This window comes from Python bivittatus, unplaced genomic scaffold (assembly GCF_059951505.1).
Source record: "Python bivittatus isolate LINGU-HERP-01145 unplaced genomic scaffold, Pbiv_v1 ctg000210_np1212, whole genome shotgun sequence".
NCBI lineage: Eukaryota > Metazoa > Chordata > Lepidosauria > Squamata > Pythonidae > Python > Python bivittatus.
The window spans coordinates 11,114,160-11,133,279 of record NW_028277053.1 but is presented as its reverse complement, the minus strand read 5'-3'; the positions used below and the strand labels follow the sequence as shown (position 1 = coordinate 11,133,279).

The 19,120-nt window shown below is 40.1% G+C and overlaps 1 protein-coding gene across 1 annotated transcript in view; it reads left to right on the top strand.

Annotated features, from left to right (window-relative positions):
* DGKH (diacylglycerol kinase eta) overlaps positions 1-19,120 on the top strand; it is a 114,807-nt gene that overhangs the window by 56,196 nt on the left and 39,491 nt on the right. The window contains exons 7-15 of the mRNA XM_088139486.1: positions 571-696; positions 3,244-3,346; positions 7,241-7,403; positions 9,617-9,725; positions 9,872-10,011; positions 10,153-10,240; positions 12,616-12,701; positions 15,251-15,347; positions 17,082-17,358. Coding sequence (XP_087995612.1) covers positions 571-696; positions 3,244-3,346; positions 7,241-7,403; positions 9,617-9,725; positions 9,872-10,011; positions 10,153-10,240; positions 12,616-12,701; positions 15,251-15,347; positions 17,082-17,358 — 1,189 coding nt within the window. The remainder of the gene's footprint in view (positions 1-570; positions 697-3,243; positions 3,347-7,240; positions 7,404-9,616; positions 9,726-9,871; positions 10,012-10,152; positions 10,241-12,615; positions 12,702-15,250; positions 15,348-17,081; positions 17,359-19,120) is intronic.

Genomic DNA, 19,120 nt, shown 5'->3' with positions numbered 1-19,120 from the left:
GGGCAAGGATTATAGCGTGAGAAGCTGAGCAACACCATTGGTGAAAATGGTGAGGTATTGGTAACTGCAGAAATCCACACTATCTGTTCAGCTTCTTCTTTAAGGAATAGCTCTTTCTCCAGCCAACTTTGAAGCATGGTGGAAATCCTTGGGATCATCGTCATCATCATAGATTTGTAACCGACATTTTTTTTTTTATATAACTCAAGGCAGCGTACGTAATATTCCTGCCTCCTCTTTTCCCCTATGAGGTGGGTTGGGCTGAGAGAACATGACTGGCCCCAAGTCACCCAGCCAGCTTTCATGTCTAAGGGAGGACTAGAACTCATGGGTCTCTGGTTTCTAGCCCACTGCACCAAACTGGCGTCCTTTATTCCTTTGGTCCACCAGAAGGGAAAGCAGGGGAACAAAGTCCCTTGTGAGTGGACCTCTTTGGATCAGAGCTGAACAGTTTGAGGACAGACCAACAATAAGCATTGTGCCTGTAGGGATGAGATTTAAATCAAAAGGGATGGAAGCTGAACTTTCTTATTCCTCCTCCCCATTGACTCCAATAACCCTCCACTTTAGGTAGCTATGCCTCATCAGTGGTTAGAAGGCAATCTTCCAGTCAGTGCCAAATGTGCTGTGTGTGACAAAACCTGTGGAAGTGTTCTCCGCCTGCAGGATTGGAAGTGCCTTTGGTGTAAGACAATGGTAAGTTTAGACTGCGAGACTGCACTTTTCTGAATAGTGTTCTCCTGGATTGTGACAAGAAAGAAACTGGTCATAAAGCAGGGGCCTCTGCAGGGTGGTGTGGTAAAAAGGGTCAAGATGGTGGTTGTGACTGCATGTTTGAAGCCCCGCTCTTTTTTACGTGTGACACAACACACGTACAAAAGGAGTGGGACTCTAGTGGCTTGTTTGTGACCACCATCTTGACGTCTTTCACCCCTCCAGTCAGATTCCCCTGCCATAAAGGCATTTCAACTCACTGTCTGCACTGAGCACAGATTTGCCTAAAGCTCTCAACTGCTTAAAAATCTGTCACTTTATCAGTCGTGCAGTTTTTATTAATTGCACAAAGGTCGGGCTTAATTTAAATACGCATATTGCCAAATCTCATTGGGGGGGTCATCTGCGGTTGCTGGGAACCTGCTGCTGACTGCTGAAGTTAAAACGACTTAAAATATAATATTTATTGATGAAGATCTTGCTCATGAAAATTGTTCTCATCCACTCATCAACTCTTATGCTACATCCCTCAGCTGTGTTCCTGCATTTTCAAAGAACTGTGATTTTAATTTAAATGCCTTTAATAAAGGAAATGGGGAAGAAACCCTGGAAGAGCCTTTAGATATTACAATAAACTATTATTTAGAAATTGGATGCAAGCTACTAGCCATACGCTGTTGCTTCAAAGCCTGTCAGCTGTCTGGTTTCCTTTTTTAGTTTCTGTGCCGTTCCTCATACTTAATTTAATTTAATTTAATTTAATTTAATTTAATTTAATTTAATTTAATTTAGTTCCATATTGGCTTGATTTATAATTTTACCATGTTTCTGTCCTTGGATAAGACCAAACAGCTTACCTAATTAAAAGTAATAAGACATTGAAGCATAAACAAATGGGTCTGCAACATGAAATTTGTTTAATAGGACTTCTGTTTTCTACTTCCCATCCTTTTATTACTTTTGAAAATCAAAATAGACAAGATAGGTAGCTGACTCCTCTTCACATTTATTGAATTATGGACAAATAGTATTGCCCACGTGCTTTCTTAATTGCCCACAGTGGACCTTGTTTATGGATCCGTTTTTGAGATTGCACTGATTGGTTTGTTAAAAATGTGTGTGTATATTGTCTTTTCTCAAGCTTTATTTCTACAATAAGTCAAAACGTGTAAACTTAGCAAGATTTTTTTTTAAGTTACTGCTTGGGGGTGGACTTGAACCCAGGCCTCTCCCCTGCTAGTCTCCTTTACATGAAACTGCACTGTCTGTCTTCCAAAATACAAACCTGCCTCACAAGGGGATGTGGGTAACCTCACCGAAAATAGATTGACTGGTACAGTGTTTCCAGTTTTATTTTCCCCCCTCACTTTGAATCTATCTGGGCAAACAGAGTTTCCACAGTCTCCCTTGGTTCAGATAAAAACAAATTAGAATTGAGTACCATTAGCACAGCAGTCATAATACTTTAGCTCCTATCTATGATGTTCCCCGGCGGCTTCATGGCGGGCTGAAAAGAATACATAAGTCCACCTTCTTCCACCTGCAGTAATGAACAGTCCAACGTGAAGTCTGAGGGCTCACAGGCTGCAATTTCTGCTATTTCAAACTTCTCTTTTTCAGACTTGTGAATTAGCCTTTTTTGAAAAAAAGTCTTCCGCAAATCACCAAACAATGTCAAAACTCCCTTTTATCAGGGCCCCAGTGAGCCTTGTGGCTTTTTGGAAGGGAGAAATTCGTCACCTATTCCTGCTTGCTTTCTGGATTCTAGGGACAACAGGCTTAGCAGTCTTCCAGTTTTCTGTCCTTAAACCAGAGTGTTGCATTTAAGAAAGAGAAAAGCTTCTTTGCGGTATACTTATGACGATGGGCTATAACTATTTCCAGAGGTAGTCTCTCATTCTCTAGTGTCGTCTAACACTCTCTATAAGAGCAAAGGGTTCTTCATCCCGAAGCAGATCAACGGTTTCAAAAGGAAGGGTTCTCCACTTTCCACATCTTTATATGAGAAAAATACCAGTTCTTCATTCCAGGCCGATCTGGGTGTTCCATGGCTGCAGGTGCTTCTCTGGAGCAGGGTGAACCCTCTCTGTGACCCTGAAAACACGGCCACATGTCTTTTCTCCAAAATTCTCTGTCCCCAGAGAAGGTTCTATGCAGGTGCAGAACCCATATGTGAAGTTGAGCAGACCACACAAAGAACATTCCCCCCCCCCCGAAAGCAGTTGTTTTGCTCTTGGGTTGTTTCCTCTGGGCAATATTAACATGTAGCAAAGCCAGGGGATCCGTCAAACTCAAATATGGAGTCTTGCATTTACTTATTGGCAACATTCAGAGCAATGGGTCAGACATTCTGGAAGCCTCCCACCCTTTAATCACAAAGGACAAGCGTGCAACTTCATTCTTAGATGTTCTCTCGGAAACTGCTTTGTTATCCTGCAATAGTCAGGTTTGCATTTCTGCCATAAAATCTTGTCTGTTTCATAAAATTTTAATAATCCATGGCTACTCCATTTGATAAATCATTTCCAGGTGCACACGGCTTGCAGAGACTCGTATCCTCACAAGTGTCCGCTCGGCCAGTGTAAAGTATCAATTATTCCTCCCACAGCACTGAACAGCATAGATTCTGATGGTATGTATGCTGGTATGACATACGTATGACATATATAACATGTATGATGGATGCACACAGCATGTAACATGACATGTTTGTAGTGTTGAGTGCTCTGCTGAAAATATATAGGCAGAATATATACAGGTTGTAGCAGGGTTGTCACACAGTGTTGTGAAATGACATCATAATGTAGTCAGTGAGGTGCTATGAATGATGGGGGAAAACTAGGGAGGGTCCCTTCTTAAACGTTTCCCACACCCTCCCCCCTTCTGTGGGCTGAGACATCTTTTACTTGCTGGTTGTCCCATCTGCAACTCTCACTTCTGTCTTCCAAGGTCATTCCCACAGACCCTTACGGTTAACCTGTGGAGGCAAAAATCAAAGAGGAATCTGGTAGCACCATTTCCAACTAATACATTTTATTAGAAAGCATAAGGGTTTGTGAAGCTTTCACTTATGAAGTGACCTGCAGCTCAGAAAAGCTGGTGCCTTTTAATAAAATGTGTTAGTTGGAAAGGGTGTGACCAGATTCCTCCTGACTTCTCATTATAGTGCAGGATCGGCTAGAGCAGTTTTTTTTCCCTAACTTGGCAACTTTAAGACGTATAGACTTCAACTCCCTGAATGCCGCAGCCAGCATGAGAGGAAAACTATTTGTTTATCAAGTGTTTATCAAGTGCAAGGAATGGGATAATTCAGAACAAGAATGAATACAGACCATGAAAGACAAGATGTTCAGACTAGAAATAGAGTGCTGCTTCTCTTGAGAAGTTCAGGGTGGCTACCTTGTCAGATACTTCCACATACCAAGAGTTTAAGACTTTTGTTTTCTTATCAAATCATGTTCTGACTTGTGATCGTCTTAAATCCTTTGAGAGAATTTGAGAACAGAGAATAATTAGAGATGGCAGTCAACAGTCAACAGCAGGGCATCCACAGGCAGGTCAAAAAAGTCAAGGTGGTGGCCAACATCCCATGATCAAAGCCATGATTCTTGTCTTGAAGTGTGCAAGGAGATGCATGTTAAAATGGGGCGGAGCTACAATTGTACAGAGTTGGCTATCTTGTCTTGTTTTTGACGCCCCTATATATAAATAACAGTAATAAGGCAATAAATAATGTTGGTTAGCTATCTTTGTAATCCCCCAAATAATCAGGCACTCCAGCTTTAAAGAATGATAAACCCATTGACTTTTAAAGCAATCAAGTGCAATTTCATACCTTTCATAAATATTTCACTGGAAATGTCTGCGGATATAGGCCTGACAAAGTAGCTAGTTGAGTTTCATTTGCCGTGAAATGAATTGGCATGGGGGAGGAATTAACCAGTTTGCAAAACACCAGAAAACCTTTGACGGGAGATGGAGACTGCTCAAGCAGAATGTGAATGTCATAGTAGTTTATGGAAGAGAATTTCTTGCCCATTTCCGTGTATGTTAATGTAGAGAATTAATGACACTTAAGATATGAACACTCAGATTCATGCTTCTAATTAGGTCTCAATTTGTAGAAACCTGGCAGATCTCCATAAATTCAAACAAAGAAATGAATGTTTTACGTTCTAAAACATATTGGCCTTCGCTGAGTGAAAAAAGAGTCGATTTGCTGTAGTCCTCTGTTCAAAATGGATTCCAAAGGGTTAGAAGACTTTTGCTAAGCAGAAAAGGAATGTATAGGACAGTGTTGTCCAAACTTGGCCACTTTAAGATGAGTGGACTTCAACTCCCAGAATTCCCCAGCCACCCATGCTGGCTGGGGAATTCTGGGAGTTGAAGTCCACTCATCTTAAAGTGGCCAAGTTTGGACAACACTGGTATAGGAGCATGTAAGTCCCTTGCCTGCCCCTTTCTGAGACCAGGAGCATCTGCTGGATCTCCAGCTCTTAGGCAAATTGAAAGAACCTGCTTTGGTTGTAAACCCTGTTTCTGAAACTTCTTCAAAGGTGGCACTAGATAATGTCATAAAAGGGACACAACCCTAACCCTTCGTAATCCAGATTAAGAGATTGCCAAATTCCAAGACAGATCAGGAGATGGCTCTGATTAAAATCTGCCTTTGCAACTTGGTTAAGGAACCTCTCCAAAAATATCTATCATTCAGCAAAGTGCTTAATAACATAGATATTTTCAGCATAGGTAGACTTGACATCTTTGGCTAAATCATCAAAAACACTATCGTTATTTTATAATAAAATAGCACTTGGTGAGGTTGTCAGCTTGTGGGCATACATTGTACAGTACCCAGAAATGTCAAGTAGACTTTTTTGGTCTAGTTTTTTTTTAAAATGGATTTTGTGATTCAGCTGAGCAGGCTGAAGATCCGTAGAATGCAACTGTAATAGTGAGAAGACTTTAGTTGAACAGCTGTATTACAGACTCAGCAGATTCTCCATGCCCTTGGAAGCTTATCAATAAAGTGGGTGGGTTTTTTAATTTCTACAGCTGTCCTTGGCTAGCTGAGATGAACCTTTCATTCTGAACAAAGGTCAAGTGTTTCGACAGAGACACCTTTTACTTTAGGGAGTCATTCATTCATTCATTCATTCATTCATTCATTCATTCATTCATTCATATTCATTCATATCCAGGAAAGGAGGACATACAGAAATCCCAAACCCCTTTGTATTGAAGATTGTAATGCTTAGGACCCTTATGTAATATAATCACAGAAGCAGTGACAAGGCTCCAGTTCAAATCTTCCCTTCACCATGGAAATAATTGAGCCCAGCCTTTTGTTTTAGCAGTGTTAAGGTTAAAACAGGGAGCCAGCTTGGTGCAGAGATTAAAGACTCTGCACCAAAAAGATTAAAGACCAGGAGACCATGAGTTCTAGTCCTGCCTTAGGCCAGTCCCTCTCTCTCAGCCCCAGGAAGAAGAAGGAGGAGGAGGAGGCCAGGGCAAGCCACCTCTGAAAACCCTTGCCAAGAAAACTGCAGGGGCTTGTCCATGTAGGGGCCAGGAGTCAAGACCGGCTCAAAAGTGCATAAATAATAAATAAATGAGAATTGTTAAGATGGGAGGAGGAAAAAAATCTCCTTTGTTCCTACAGATCATCTTTTTTTCCTTTTTGGTACTTCCCACACTGTTCTTGAGTAATAACCACACCACTGTTTGCTTTAAAAGGGAAAAAAGCACTTCAGATTTCACCCAGTGAGCCTGTTTGGCACAAAATCTGACAGTATGAGTTCAAAGCCACATTCTTCGTGACAAAATAATAATAATAATAATAATAATAATAATAATAATAATGATGATGATGATGATGATGATGATGATGATGATGTATTAAACTTTTATGATGCCCACCCCAGCTCATAACAATCAAAGAAACCTAAAAAATAAAGATAAAAGATGGTGTCCCTCTCCCTCGCCAAAGAGAGGATACGTTTCATTTCTCTATCAGCTGAGAAGGATAGAGCTGGGATGGATGCCAGAGGGGTCAAAAAAGTCAAAATGGCAGCCACAACCATACACTGGAGCTCTGCTCCTCAACCCATGTAAAACAGGAGTGGGGCATTGATTGCATATTGGGGTTGCAATCTTGTCTTTTTTTACCCCCTTCCTGTAGGTACCCCTAAATGGATGAAAGAAAGGTCATTTGATATTCTGATGCCAGTTTTCTTTTCTTTTCTTTTTTTTAATGGCTGTATTACTCCTTGCTAGTTTACTGTACCTGTGAGCTAAGGGAAGAGTACAGGGAACTTAGCTAAGTCATCTAATGCTTTCTGTTTCTTCTGGTGTGTTGAGTTTAATTTGGATGGAAATGGGACCGTCTTGAGTTCCTAGGTCAGTGCAAATTGGCTTTTGAGACAAATCCATTGATACTCTCTTGACTGTAATTGGGATAATCTTGCTGGAAACAGGAGGGGGTTTAGGTTGGTTTATATCATTTTATTTCTGATTTTACTTGCAGGTTTCTGGAAAGCCACATGTCCACCAACTTGCGCTAGTCCTCTCTTGGTTTTTGTGAATTCAAAGAGCGGAGACAATCAGGGAGTGAAATTTCTTCGGCGCTTCAAGCAGTCACTAAATCCAGCTCAGGTCTTCGATTTAATGAATGGAGGGCCTCATTTAGGGTAACTAGGTTTGCTTTCTATCCAGGGTGATTTTGGAAAGGAATGAAAAGGGGTTGTCAGAAATGCATTTTAGGATGATTTGAGAGATGCATATTCCACAACCTCTAGAGTCTGCTCCAGTGGTGAGTGATTAATATCTTTTTTCTTCCCAGGAAGCATGTACACCACACTGTAGCTGAAATTTTGGGAGTCTGCAGGTCAAAATTCCTTTTCTGATAAAATTTTGGGAACTAGAATTGCCCTCACTATTTACTAAAGTCTGGAAGACTATTTCTGCCCTTAGCACTTTATCAGTGAAGCTTTTAACTTCCTAGGTGTTTGTATTAGGTATTTCTTCTTTTTTATAACTGTACTTATTAAGATGACACATTCCATTTTAGGTGTTGACCCAGGATGCTTTAGCTGTCTGGATTATTGGTGCAGATGTTTGAGCATGATTCACTAGGGCAGTCCTTCTTGGAATTGGACCTCTCTACCAATAGTTGGTATAGGCAGAAACTTTTTTTTATCTTCTGCAAATTATAGACAATGTTATTGGGTAGATGGAGTTTGCCCTGAACCACCTTTTGTGACCTCTGGTGGCCTTTCAAAATTTAATCAGTGTATTTTGAGATCCTGTAATATTTCATACACATTCTGGTGTATTTCTGCTTCATGAACCTGCCTGACACATTAGTTCTTCAGCCCTACCTCTTCTTGTTGATGACCTTAAACAGCCCAAGAATACGTGTTCTACATCTGCAAAGTTTGTACAAGAGGAATTCGAGCTTTCGAGTAGAGATGACTCATCTTTGAAGGGGACAGGCAATTTTAAGCATAGAACTCCTACATAGGAATTAGTGAAACCCATGAATACGGCTGCTGACCAGTTTGTTGATTAAACAGTGGTTCAATAAATCTGCAGAATATTGGCTCTATTTTCTGGGAAATGATATGTATCAGCAAATCTATGTTATTCTTTTAAAGAAGATGGAATTTTGCACTGCTTCCTGATTTCTTGTGTTGCTTCTTATAGTAAGATATCTACCTACCTACCTACCTACCTACCTACCTACCTACCTACCTATCTAATCTTATAATACATCTCTGTTTGGACTTAATTCTGTTCTGAGAATGACATTGAGAACATTGTGATTAATGTCAGAAAATATTAAATATTATATAGGACTATGGGGAGAACCTGGTTAATAGATGAACAAACCCAAGTGAAAAGAGATATAGGAAATGTGGAAATATAAATTAGAGCAAAAACCTATTGCCCTGCTTACAACCATGATTGTTACTAGATTGCTTCTGTTTTCTTTGTTTCAGGAGGAATCATGTCTATTTTTTATAGATTTGACCTCAATGTTAACATTACATTAATTATTACAATACTATCACCAGCTTTTGATGATCAGTAGCTATTGATACAGATTTATCTGTTAATACATAGTATCAAATATAAGAGCTTCAGAAGCTGGAAAAAATGATCACATGGCCTTTGGCATTTTATTTATTTATTTATAAGCTATGTGATTGCTTTATTTTCAAAGTGACAACATCGGTGGATCCATCTCTAGCATCTTCACAAATATTCCATCACTCTGGAGCGAATGAGAAATGATGGAGAAAAAGAGTTGGCATTGCAAATAGAGAGAACGTGAAATTAAACCTTCCTAAGACAAATCTGAATTTCAGTTGGGAACAAAAGCTTTAGGGCTGGGCAATTTTTTATATTTTGTCACTGCTTTCTGGGAAGTGACATGTAGCAAGAAATCTATTTTATTTTTTTTTAAAGGGAGATGGGTGTTCTGTATTGTAGAGAGAAGAAGGAATGGCCTTGAGGGACAGGAGGAAGAGCTGCAACCAAGACAACAGTTAGATAAAAAAGGTCTGAGTCCAGGGCAGGAATGTAACCTGAGAAAACATCTCAGACAAGACCCTCCCTAGTTCTCACAATGATAAAGGGAAGGAGGGGGGAGCACATTCAGCACATTGCAAGATTCTGTTACTATAGCTTTATAATAAAAGTTGTACTGACCTACATGACATTCGATTCCTGGTCTGGTCTACCTGAAAGGGCTGACATCTGTTTCTCATTTTCTCATGACACATGTTTTTTCCCCAGAAAATGCCCCAATACTTTGTTTCTAACATAGCTGGCTTCCATTGCTTTGATACTCCCTTGCTGTTATGATAGATTTGAATACAGTCAATGCATTCTCTTTCAGTTTACGATTATTTCAGAAGTTTGACAATTTTCGAATCCTAGTCTGCGGGGGAGATGGAAGTGTTGGCTGGGTGTTGTCTGAAATTGATAAACTCAACCTACACAAACAGGCAAGTGTCTTTTATTTTCAAGAGGAATAAAGTGAGATTTGTTTTTAAGAAACTAGAAGATGAAACGAAAACAATATATCATGATTACAATTAAACATTGCCATAGACACAAAGTTTAAACAGAGTAACTTTTATCTTCATTTCAGTGTCATTTGGGAGTGTTACCGCTTGGGACAGGAAATGACCTTGCCCGTGTCCTTGGCTGGGGAGGATCATGTGATGATGACACACAGCTTCCTCAAATTTTAGAAAAATTAGAACGGGCTAGCACCAAAATGTTAGACAGGTAAGGAAGCCCCATCCCTGTTTGTTTTATTGAGGATAGTCAAATCCTTTCATGATTAACATTCCTTCTCTATGAATAATTCTGCTTCTGAATTTATTCCTCTGTGTGCTGCATCACTGGGGTGCATGGAACTCTTTTCAGATGGAGCATCATGTCATATGAATTGAGATTCCCATCAAAGCAATGCATTCTTCCAGTTACTCCTGAAGAAGACTCTGAGGAATGTCAGGTAAATCTAAATTTTGGGATGGAATTAAATTATATAAAATGTAATTTGGATGTATTTAAACTGTGTAACGTTCTGTCTGCCTCTCGCCTCCTCCCTTTCTCCACACACATACTTAGATGAAAATGCTTCTGAATTCAGAATACTTCCTCCTGATTAATTATGCACAGCATTTCAGCAAATGAGTAAAGAGAAGAACTTGCAATAATACCATTAATGAGATCTAGAAACATTACATTGTTCCATTTAATTGAAGTTACATAATATAGCTGGAAAATGTATTGATGTTGCAATAAGAATAATGGCAAGCATTTTCATGCAAGGCTTAATTCCTGAAATGCAGGAGGAAGAGAAGGTTTTTCCCCCCAACAACTTATGGGAGAACTTAGGCTGCATGACGCTCTTTCATTCTCTGAGAATCTGGTTAGAGAGGAAGATGTTGTTGAAAGCTGCTGAAACAGAGGCAGGGAAGAAGCTTCATGGGAACAGGCCTTTCTCTAGTTACCTTTCACATTTTTATAGAGGAGACCCCCTTTGGATTTGTGAAGGGTTTCCACATGAATTAGATGCCGAAAGATCAGAATCCTCAATGAGAGGAGAGTTCTCATAGTCCAGGAGTAAGGCTACCAGATCTATACTGCAATCTGGATCTCATTATGGATGGCAGCAAAGAGATATAAAACACTCTGTTGCTGCCATCCTGTGGTCATCTGGATTGTTGCAGTCTGGATATAAGCCTACATTTGCTGATGCTTCTGTGAAGCTTATTACAGAGTAGGCATGTGCAAATTTATGCTTGATGAAGCCAGAGTTTTGCAGTCTCTTTTTATAAGTGTGCGTATGTGTAAGTGCAAGACAGTAGTTTATGTATGTGGATGGGATCAATTAATTTTCAGTAGGGGGGCCTTGTTTTACAGGCAGTTCATTAACTGATTGATTAATTTAATCGATAGACTTGAATTCAGTTAATTTAATGCTTTCTCCAGTACATATACATAGATATATGAATATAGATATGTACTTGTATCTTCTGCACATTTTTGTGGGATGAAAGGTTTTCCAGCATTGGTTTTAGCAGGAAAGTATATGAGTTATTTGTACATTTTTCTTCTAATTATTTTTTTTTGAAGAATCAGTTTAAATTTAGAATCATCTTCCTTTCGGATATATCAGCCATTGTCTAAATGCATACATTGGACTCTTAAATTGATTAGACAAATTAATTCACTTTCCTTTGTCCTGGGAATCGCACCATTTCAGGTAGGAGATGAAATAGATTCTGGTCCACCAAAGCCTATGTAAAGTTTTTAGTCTAAGATGCTGTTCAATCTTTTGCCATATCAGAACAAACTAATACAGCTTGCCACTGCTTCTAATTTATTTGTAGTCTGTCCTACTGCCACAGAAGAATCACAGGTTTTTCATGTTGCAACCACAAACCAGCCAAAATGGTAGCTCCAATCACAAGGTCATGGCTGCCATCTTTACTTTTTTAATCCACTTCACTGGACACCCCTGGATGGACCAGAAACATTTAGAGTCTATTTCTCTGCCTTTCTGTCTCTCTCTGTGATGGAATGGACTTATGAAGGCCAGGCTCAGGGAGATAAGCATGTTCTTAGCCCCCAGCAGGAGGGTGGGAAGTTCAAGAAGATGAGGCTGGCACCTCCCTAAGGAATTCATGGTGTTGTGGCTGACTGGCTTGGGAACTAGGGTTCAGTCTGGGGAGATTTTCTGTCTGGAGGTTGTAGCTAATAAACGCAACAGAGCTGTATTTGCATTGTCTCTTGGAGTTCTTTGGGCTGAACCTGATACTCTCTCTCCCTTTCACACACACAGACACATACTGAAACCTTTTGTTAAAAAAAAATCCTCCCCCATCTATTGACTGGGCATCAATCATGAACTTGCAGCTGCTACATCCATTTCAGAATAATAAATAGAAACTGGAACAAACACTCCAGATTGACTCTTGAATGGACAGGAGAGAGGAAGTGAATGTCTATAGGCACTTGCTCATCTAATACTGCACTGAATGGATAGGAGTTACAGCCAGGGGAGCCCGATCCTACATCTCACTCCTGTTATTCAACCCTGGTTTTGGTTTTTCAAACAACTTCAGCCTTCTTAACAACAGCCAGGCCAAGATTAGCCTAGCATTTAACAACTATACATACAAGCGGAAAATAAATCCTTAGGTACCCAAGTGAACCTGTCTGTCTGTCTATCTATCTCCCTCCTGTCTGTCTTATTGATCTATCATCTGTCTATATTTATCATCTGTCTATCTACCTGTCTATTGATATGTGTTTGTGTGGTAAATAAATATTATGCAGCTGCATTTAAGACCCAAAGCTTTTTTTTCACTTTGTTTTCAGATGTCTGTGTATGAGGATTCAGTTGCTACACATCTGACAAAGATCCTTGATTCGGATCAGCACTCAGTTGTTATATCATCTGCCAAGTAAGTTTGATAGCAGCGTGTACAGAACTGCACACGTAACAGTTTCTGTAAAGTGTGCTTGCAAGTGGGCACGCTTTACTTGTAAATCCAAATTCTGATGCTGGATTGATGTGTTATATAGATATATTTACCCGAAAGGAAGGTGACCCTGAATTTAAACTAACTGCCTTCCCTGCAGAGGAAAAGTAGATTGAAAAAAACACACACACAAATTAAAACGATAAAGGAATTCTAATTCCAACAAAGCGGGAAGTGAGCCTGGATGTATATATATCCCCACTCTATAAAAGGACAGGGCCAGGGCAAAAAAATAATTAATTGATAACGACTAATTAAAATTAATTGTCTGTAAAATAAAGTTTCCCATTATATCAGTAATTCATTCCCCATCTGCAAATCAAACCATTCTGTCCCTCTTGCCCAAATCACTCTTTCCCACAGAAACACACAAGGATGCACGTACACAGGAACATCTGGGAGCAGTCAAACCTGAAAAAGGGTGAACGGGGTGTTGTGATCCAAGCACCCCTTTGCGCACACATGCAACATGGAAAAAGGGCAGGGTGTGATTATGATAATGTGCCTACCATGTTGCAGTTTGATCCCTTCCTGTGGACGCCGTTCCGCCCAAATTTTAAGCAATAGTTTGAATCTATTATAAAATGCAAATCCAAGTGATGGTCATTTCTTCAGTAGGATCAATTACATTTATATCAATTATCAATGACATTTATAATTCAAAGGGATAAGAGATTTTCGCTCCCCCCCCCAGATTTATTCTGGATTTTTTCCAATACGATTGTGATGGGTGCACTCACAAACATGTTCTGCTTGAGGATTGATGCTGAATTGACAGCAGATGGTTTCGACAGAGGGTTTTTGGTTTTTTTATCATGGCAGAGGACTTTTATAATTGCTTTACCACAAGTGGCGATATATCCAGACTGATACAGTTGTCAAATTAAATTAGAAATGGGAATGATTATCCATATGCTTAAATTAGAGTTGGCGCATTAACTTTTGGAAGACAGTTAAAAATGCTACTCTTCAGAAAATTAGCATTGCATAGCTATGCCGTTAAATCAGTTATAAAGAAGTACACATGAAACTTAGAAGTCGTGCATTATTAATTCCCCAAACTTTCAATACTTAATGACTAGAAAAAGAATTATAGGACTTTTTTTTCCTTCATCACATGAAGAACTAGATTTAGGGAAAATCATAAGATACAAGTAATGTTTTGTTGACTGTTAAAATTTTCCATCCAATTCTCTACATGTTGAAGTTTTAAAAAATTACCTTCTATTTTGAAAAACTCTTTCCATCTGCCTTGATGTATGCAATCTTCTGTTGGCCCTCTTTTCTTCTAAAGCATCAATACAGTAAAAGATTACTTATGATCAGGTGAGAATTTTATACCCTACAAGTGAAAAGCCCATGAGATCTCACGCAAGGAACCTCTCCTTTCCTCACCATCAAAGCCCAGAGTTGAGTTGGAAGCAGGACAAATGTTGGGCTACTTGCGTCCTGTTTCAGGACCACATCTGGCAAAAGTGAACCAACTGGCTACACGATGGGATAAGATATAGGATAGGATAGGATAGGATAGGATAGGATAGGATAGGATAGGATAGGATAGGATAGGATAGGATAAGGGAAGGTCAATATGCTGAAGAGCTCTCCTCTAGCACTGGGCATACTTCCAAAACATTTGGAACAGGTGCATTTGGCGGCCAGGTCAAAAGAGTCAAGATGGCAGTCACAACTCTGACAGCATAACGAAGGGGTGGAGCATTGATCATGCAGTTGCAACCACCATCTTGACTTCTTTACTTCCCTTGAAGATGCTCCTGTTTAGAAATCAGTAGTTCAGACCTCAGGTGAACCTAGGATTTCTCTGCTACCCATTAAAGTACTGTGCAAAAGCTGCCACTTGACATCAATGAGTCAATTCTTTTTTTTTTTCAGGCTAAGGAAGTTGGGCTGCTTTAGGGAATAACAAAGAGGTGCTGTGCTTGCATGAGATCAGAGGCACCCCTTCAAAAAAGATTCAGAGCCTTCCTTCCTGACCACAATTTAGACTTGTCTCAGGGAATTAGAAGCTCCTTATACTCTCGCTGTGCAACAGCAAACCCTCTTCCTTACTATTTTTCATTCTCACATCACTCCTGCATACTCAATCCCGCTCCGGAGAGTTAGAAGATTTGTGAAGATGCTAGTGCATTATTTGCTCTGCTCATTTGGAAAATAAAAGCTTCCACTCAGGGCACCAACGTAATTTTGGTTGCCTTAGCTAGGAATAATAGCTGCAAAAGCAAAGACGGGGAACAATTGTCCTACCCCCAACTCAGCTCTGGGCTTTGATGGTGAGGAAAGGTGAGATTGTGTGATATCTCATGGGCTATTCATTTGTAGGATATAAAATGCACAATCTTAATGGCTTTTTTAAATTATAAGTGACTGAACTAAATTACTGTCTAATGCAAAATTAACGTTTTAACATCATCCATTCCATTCTCGTTTTGGCATTTCTTTCTCCTTCTCAAAAGGATCTTGTGTGAAACCGTAAAAGGCTTTGTGGCCAAAATAGGGAAGACTTGTGAAAGACCAGTGGAAAACGCAGAAGCTGATGCCATGGCCGTTAAAGTAAGAATGAAGATGGTCTTATTTTAAGAAGTTATTTGATTGTTTGGATTTTTGTATCTATACATTTTTCCAGCATTAGTATTTCCTCTGCACACATACACAACATGTTTACAGTAAATATTGGAAGCCATCAGGTCTAAAGATGGGTTACATTGGTGTTATATTTTCATTCAGTTTCATTTTCAAAGTGGTTTTGAATGAGTCGGATGAGTCCCGTGGGAGCTTTTGATACTAGTGACCTTGATCCCTTCCCACGTGGGCCTCCTGGTCTGGGCATTAAGAGCACATTTTGCAGTGGTCTCAATCCAGCTGTTGTTGGGCACCTTGGCTTTTGGTCTGTGGTGTCCCCAAGAGTTCCTTGTTGCCCTTTTTGGTGTTTAATATTTCATAATCCAGAGCTTTCTGAGAGCGGCTTTGAGGATGATGGTGGTACTCAGCTGTACTGCTCTTCACCCTCTGAACTCCTAGAAAGTAGTTGATTTCCTTGTCCCTTGGCTGTGTCTGAAGATGAGGGTGAATAAGCTAGCATTAAACCTAAAAACGGAGCCCTTTAAGTCAGCAAGAATGGGATGCAATTTCCAGAAGAATATTGATGGAGAAGCAGGGTTTCAAAGGAGGACAGTAAAGATGAACCAGGAACTTGAGGACATACCTTGTGAGGGATGCTGTGTCTAAGAAAAGGAGACATCAATGTTCAGATGCATCAAAGGGTGCTGTAGGGAAGAGGGTCAGGAACTATTTTCCATTTATTTCCACATCCAGAAATAATGGGTATACCTTGTAGCTACCTAGATTTCATTTAAATGTATGGCAAAACTCCTGATAGTAATAGGGGAGCACTCTACCTATGGAAGTTGTGGGCTCATCTCTGGACGATTTTAGGGATAATGTAATTGTTTTCCTGCATATTGCAGAGGGTTGGACTTGAAGATCCTTGTGATCCCTTCAAACTCCACAATTTCATGATACCCCCTTTGAAAGAAGCTTGTAGTCTGGTCTTGTCCCTGAGAGTTGCCTTGGATGGCCTGTTAGCAGTAGTGACAAGAAGTGTATTTGCACAACTGTGTGGCTCACCATAGTTGGCTTTAGTTGCAGTCCAAGTACTATAGTGCATTCCAGTCCTGAACAGGGTCTAGAAACTCCACTTGGTGCCCAACACAGCTGTTATGCGCTTATGAATTTTCAAAAGGGATTCTAATAGTTTTGTAGCATGTTCTGTTTTCTGATATGCTAGCTGTCTGAGATTCTTGGAAATGAAGCACCCTGAGCCAAAATAAATAAATGAACACAAGCTTCATTTGGTTCAGAACATGGTAGCCTGCTTCCAGATCATGGGTGGTGATGGTGGTGGTAGGCATCATGTGCTGATTAATACCACACCAGTTTTCCAGTTATTAATCAGCAGATAATAAATATGTCGGGGTGGTGACAGGAAGTCCATTCCTGCAAACATTTAGAACTATGGCTAATAATAGTTGTGAAATGAGGTTGATAGCTCCCACTATAAGACATGCGAGAATAATTTAATCTTGTGATGTTTATTAAGAGAGGAGAGATGAAACTGGCTGGATACCTTGCAAAAATTTAGCTCTGCATTTTGACTAAATCACTCCATTGAAATGGCTCTAGAGTAGAGGAGGGGAGTCTGCTTTGTTTCAGCTACGGGAGACTTTTTCAAAAATTGTTCAAGTACTTACAAATGTCTTTGTATTCCTTTATATATTCCTTCGTTAGTGTTCAGAACTGAATGAGAAGTTAAGCCAATTGCTCCAGGCTCTCCACGCTGAAACCCAGGTTAGTCCTAGCCTTCCCCACATGGCTTCCCCCATTGTAGAGGAAGAAGCTGACGAGTCATCGAGTGAAGAATCTTTGTCTGATGCCAAAGAACAGTTGACCGAGAGCAACGCAGCTTCTCCCACACAACAGATGTTCAAGTCACGGGAGCAGTTAATGCTACGAGCCAATAGTTTAAAGAAAGCTCTGAGACAGATAATTGAGCAAGCAGAAAAAGGTGAGCTAGGTGAAGAAAATTTAGCTTGCTAGCTCTGCTTGTGATAATGTTTTCTTGAGGGAGGGCTAGTTTGGCTTTAAAAAATGAAACTTGTCATAAGGCTAAACCCCTGTTGCCTGGTACAAGAAAAAGGTTCATCTCTCCACCTTGGGTTGCATACACCCCCCAGCATATCGTCAAGGAAGGGCTTGAAAGGGTTTGCTTCCATGATGGAGTAACTGCAGCTTGCTGTATCTTCTGAAATGTATGAACTGGTTTTAGCAATGGTTTGGTCCACTTCAAAGCATGTGTTCGGAAACTAGGATGTTTCAGGGACACACCAAACCAGAGTTCATCATTCATGTAAACTGGATGTAGAAGCTGACCCACTACTCCAAAGAGGGGAAAGCATGCTCTTTCAAAGTTTGCCGGTAACATATACTTGCTTTGCCAAACCATGGTTTCATGCGATGTCTGAACACAGTCAAAGGATTCAATTTCCACTTCATATAAAGCAGGTCATCTGAAATTGTAACATACTTAGATTGTTCCATTTTCTTTCCTATTTTTAATCACTCCCCAAATATAACTTATACAGTTCAAAGTATCTTTATGGAAATGCAAGAAACTATGAATCTTCAAACTGTGGGCCTAAGGTGGGGAGGGTAAAAAAAAGTCAAGATGGTAGTTGCAACTGTGTGATAAAAGCCCAGGAAGATCAAGCATGGCCAGGGCTTCAGTTGCATAGTCTAGCCAATTTGTTGATTTTTTTGGCACTTCCATGCCCCTCCCCTAATCTCCAATTGCAACAGCCAATGGCATCTGGCTCTGTTTGAGCTGTGTCTTGCTTCTTCTTTTGAAGAGGAGATGCCAAGTGTAGCAGAAACTGGCCATAGCTGGGCTTCCTGCTTTCTTTCTAGAAAGTGACTGGCACAGTTCTCCTTCCTTAGCATGGCAGCAGGAGGATCTTTTGGCCCGATGGCTTTCCTCCCTTAGCCTAAAGCAGCAGGAGGTATCTCTGAAGACATTCCTGCTGCAGATCCTTTAAGAGTGGCAATCAAGCAGAATCATTCCTGTTGGGGAATGGCAAGTGCAGCTTTGAAGATAGGCATTCACTGCACCTTGCTTCTCTCTGCATGGAGAATGCAGAAGATGGTAGGGGGAGGGACGTATACTCAGGTGATAAAGCTTTCCTTCTTCACACCCTGCCTCTCATCCTTCATCCAGCCCTTTGGATGGAAGAGGAATGGATCTGTCCTGTTTTCCCCAAATCGGGTTAATGGCTCTGGCTGTTAAGAGTCAGATAGAAACATACATTTGAAAATTTCAGGATCTGTTTTTCTGGGGTCATGTTAATTAACAAAGAGCTTTTTCCCCTTATCCCTTTTTGTTGAAAATAATTTGTTTCCTTCCTGTATTTGTCTGCTTTTTGCAAAGATATAACTTAAAAAAAAAAAAAGTATTAGCACATGCAGTTCTACAAAGTCAAAATCAGTTTGCTCAGGAGGTAGACATCAAGCAATTGAAACCAGGCCAGAGATAATTTCTGAGAAGAAGAAAGGAGGGAGCTGACCTGATTTTTTTTTACCAGGGGATAAACAGAGGGAGGAATGTATGCGATGCTTTACATGCATGTTAATTACTTAATGGCACTTCCTTCAAAATGCGAGGCGCTGGGGAAAAGTATTAGAATTATGGAGTGCTTTGATATCACTGGGGGAATCTAGTCATATCAGCGAAAGTACATAAAAAATCTCATCAGTTTTCCCAGCAGAAACCAAGT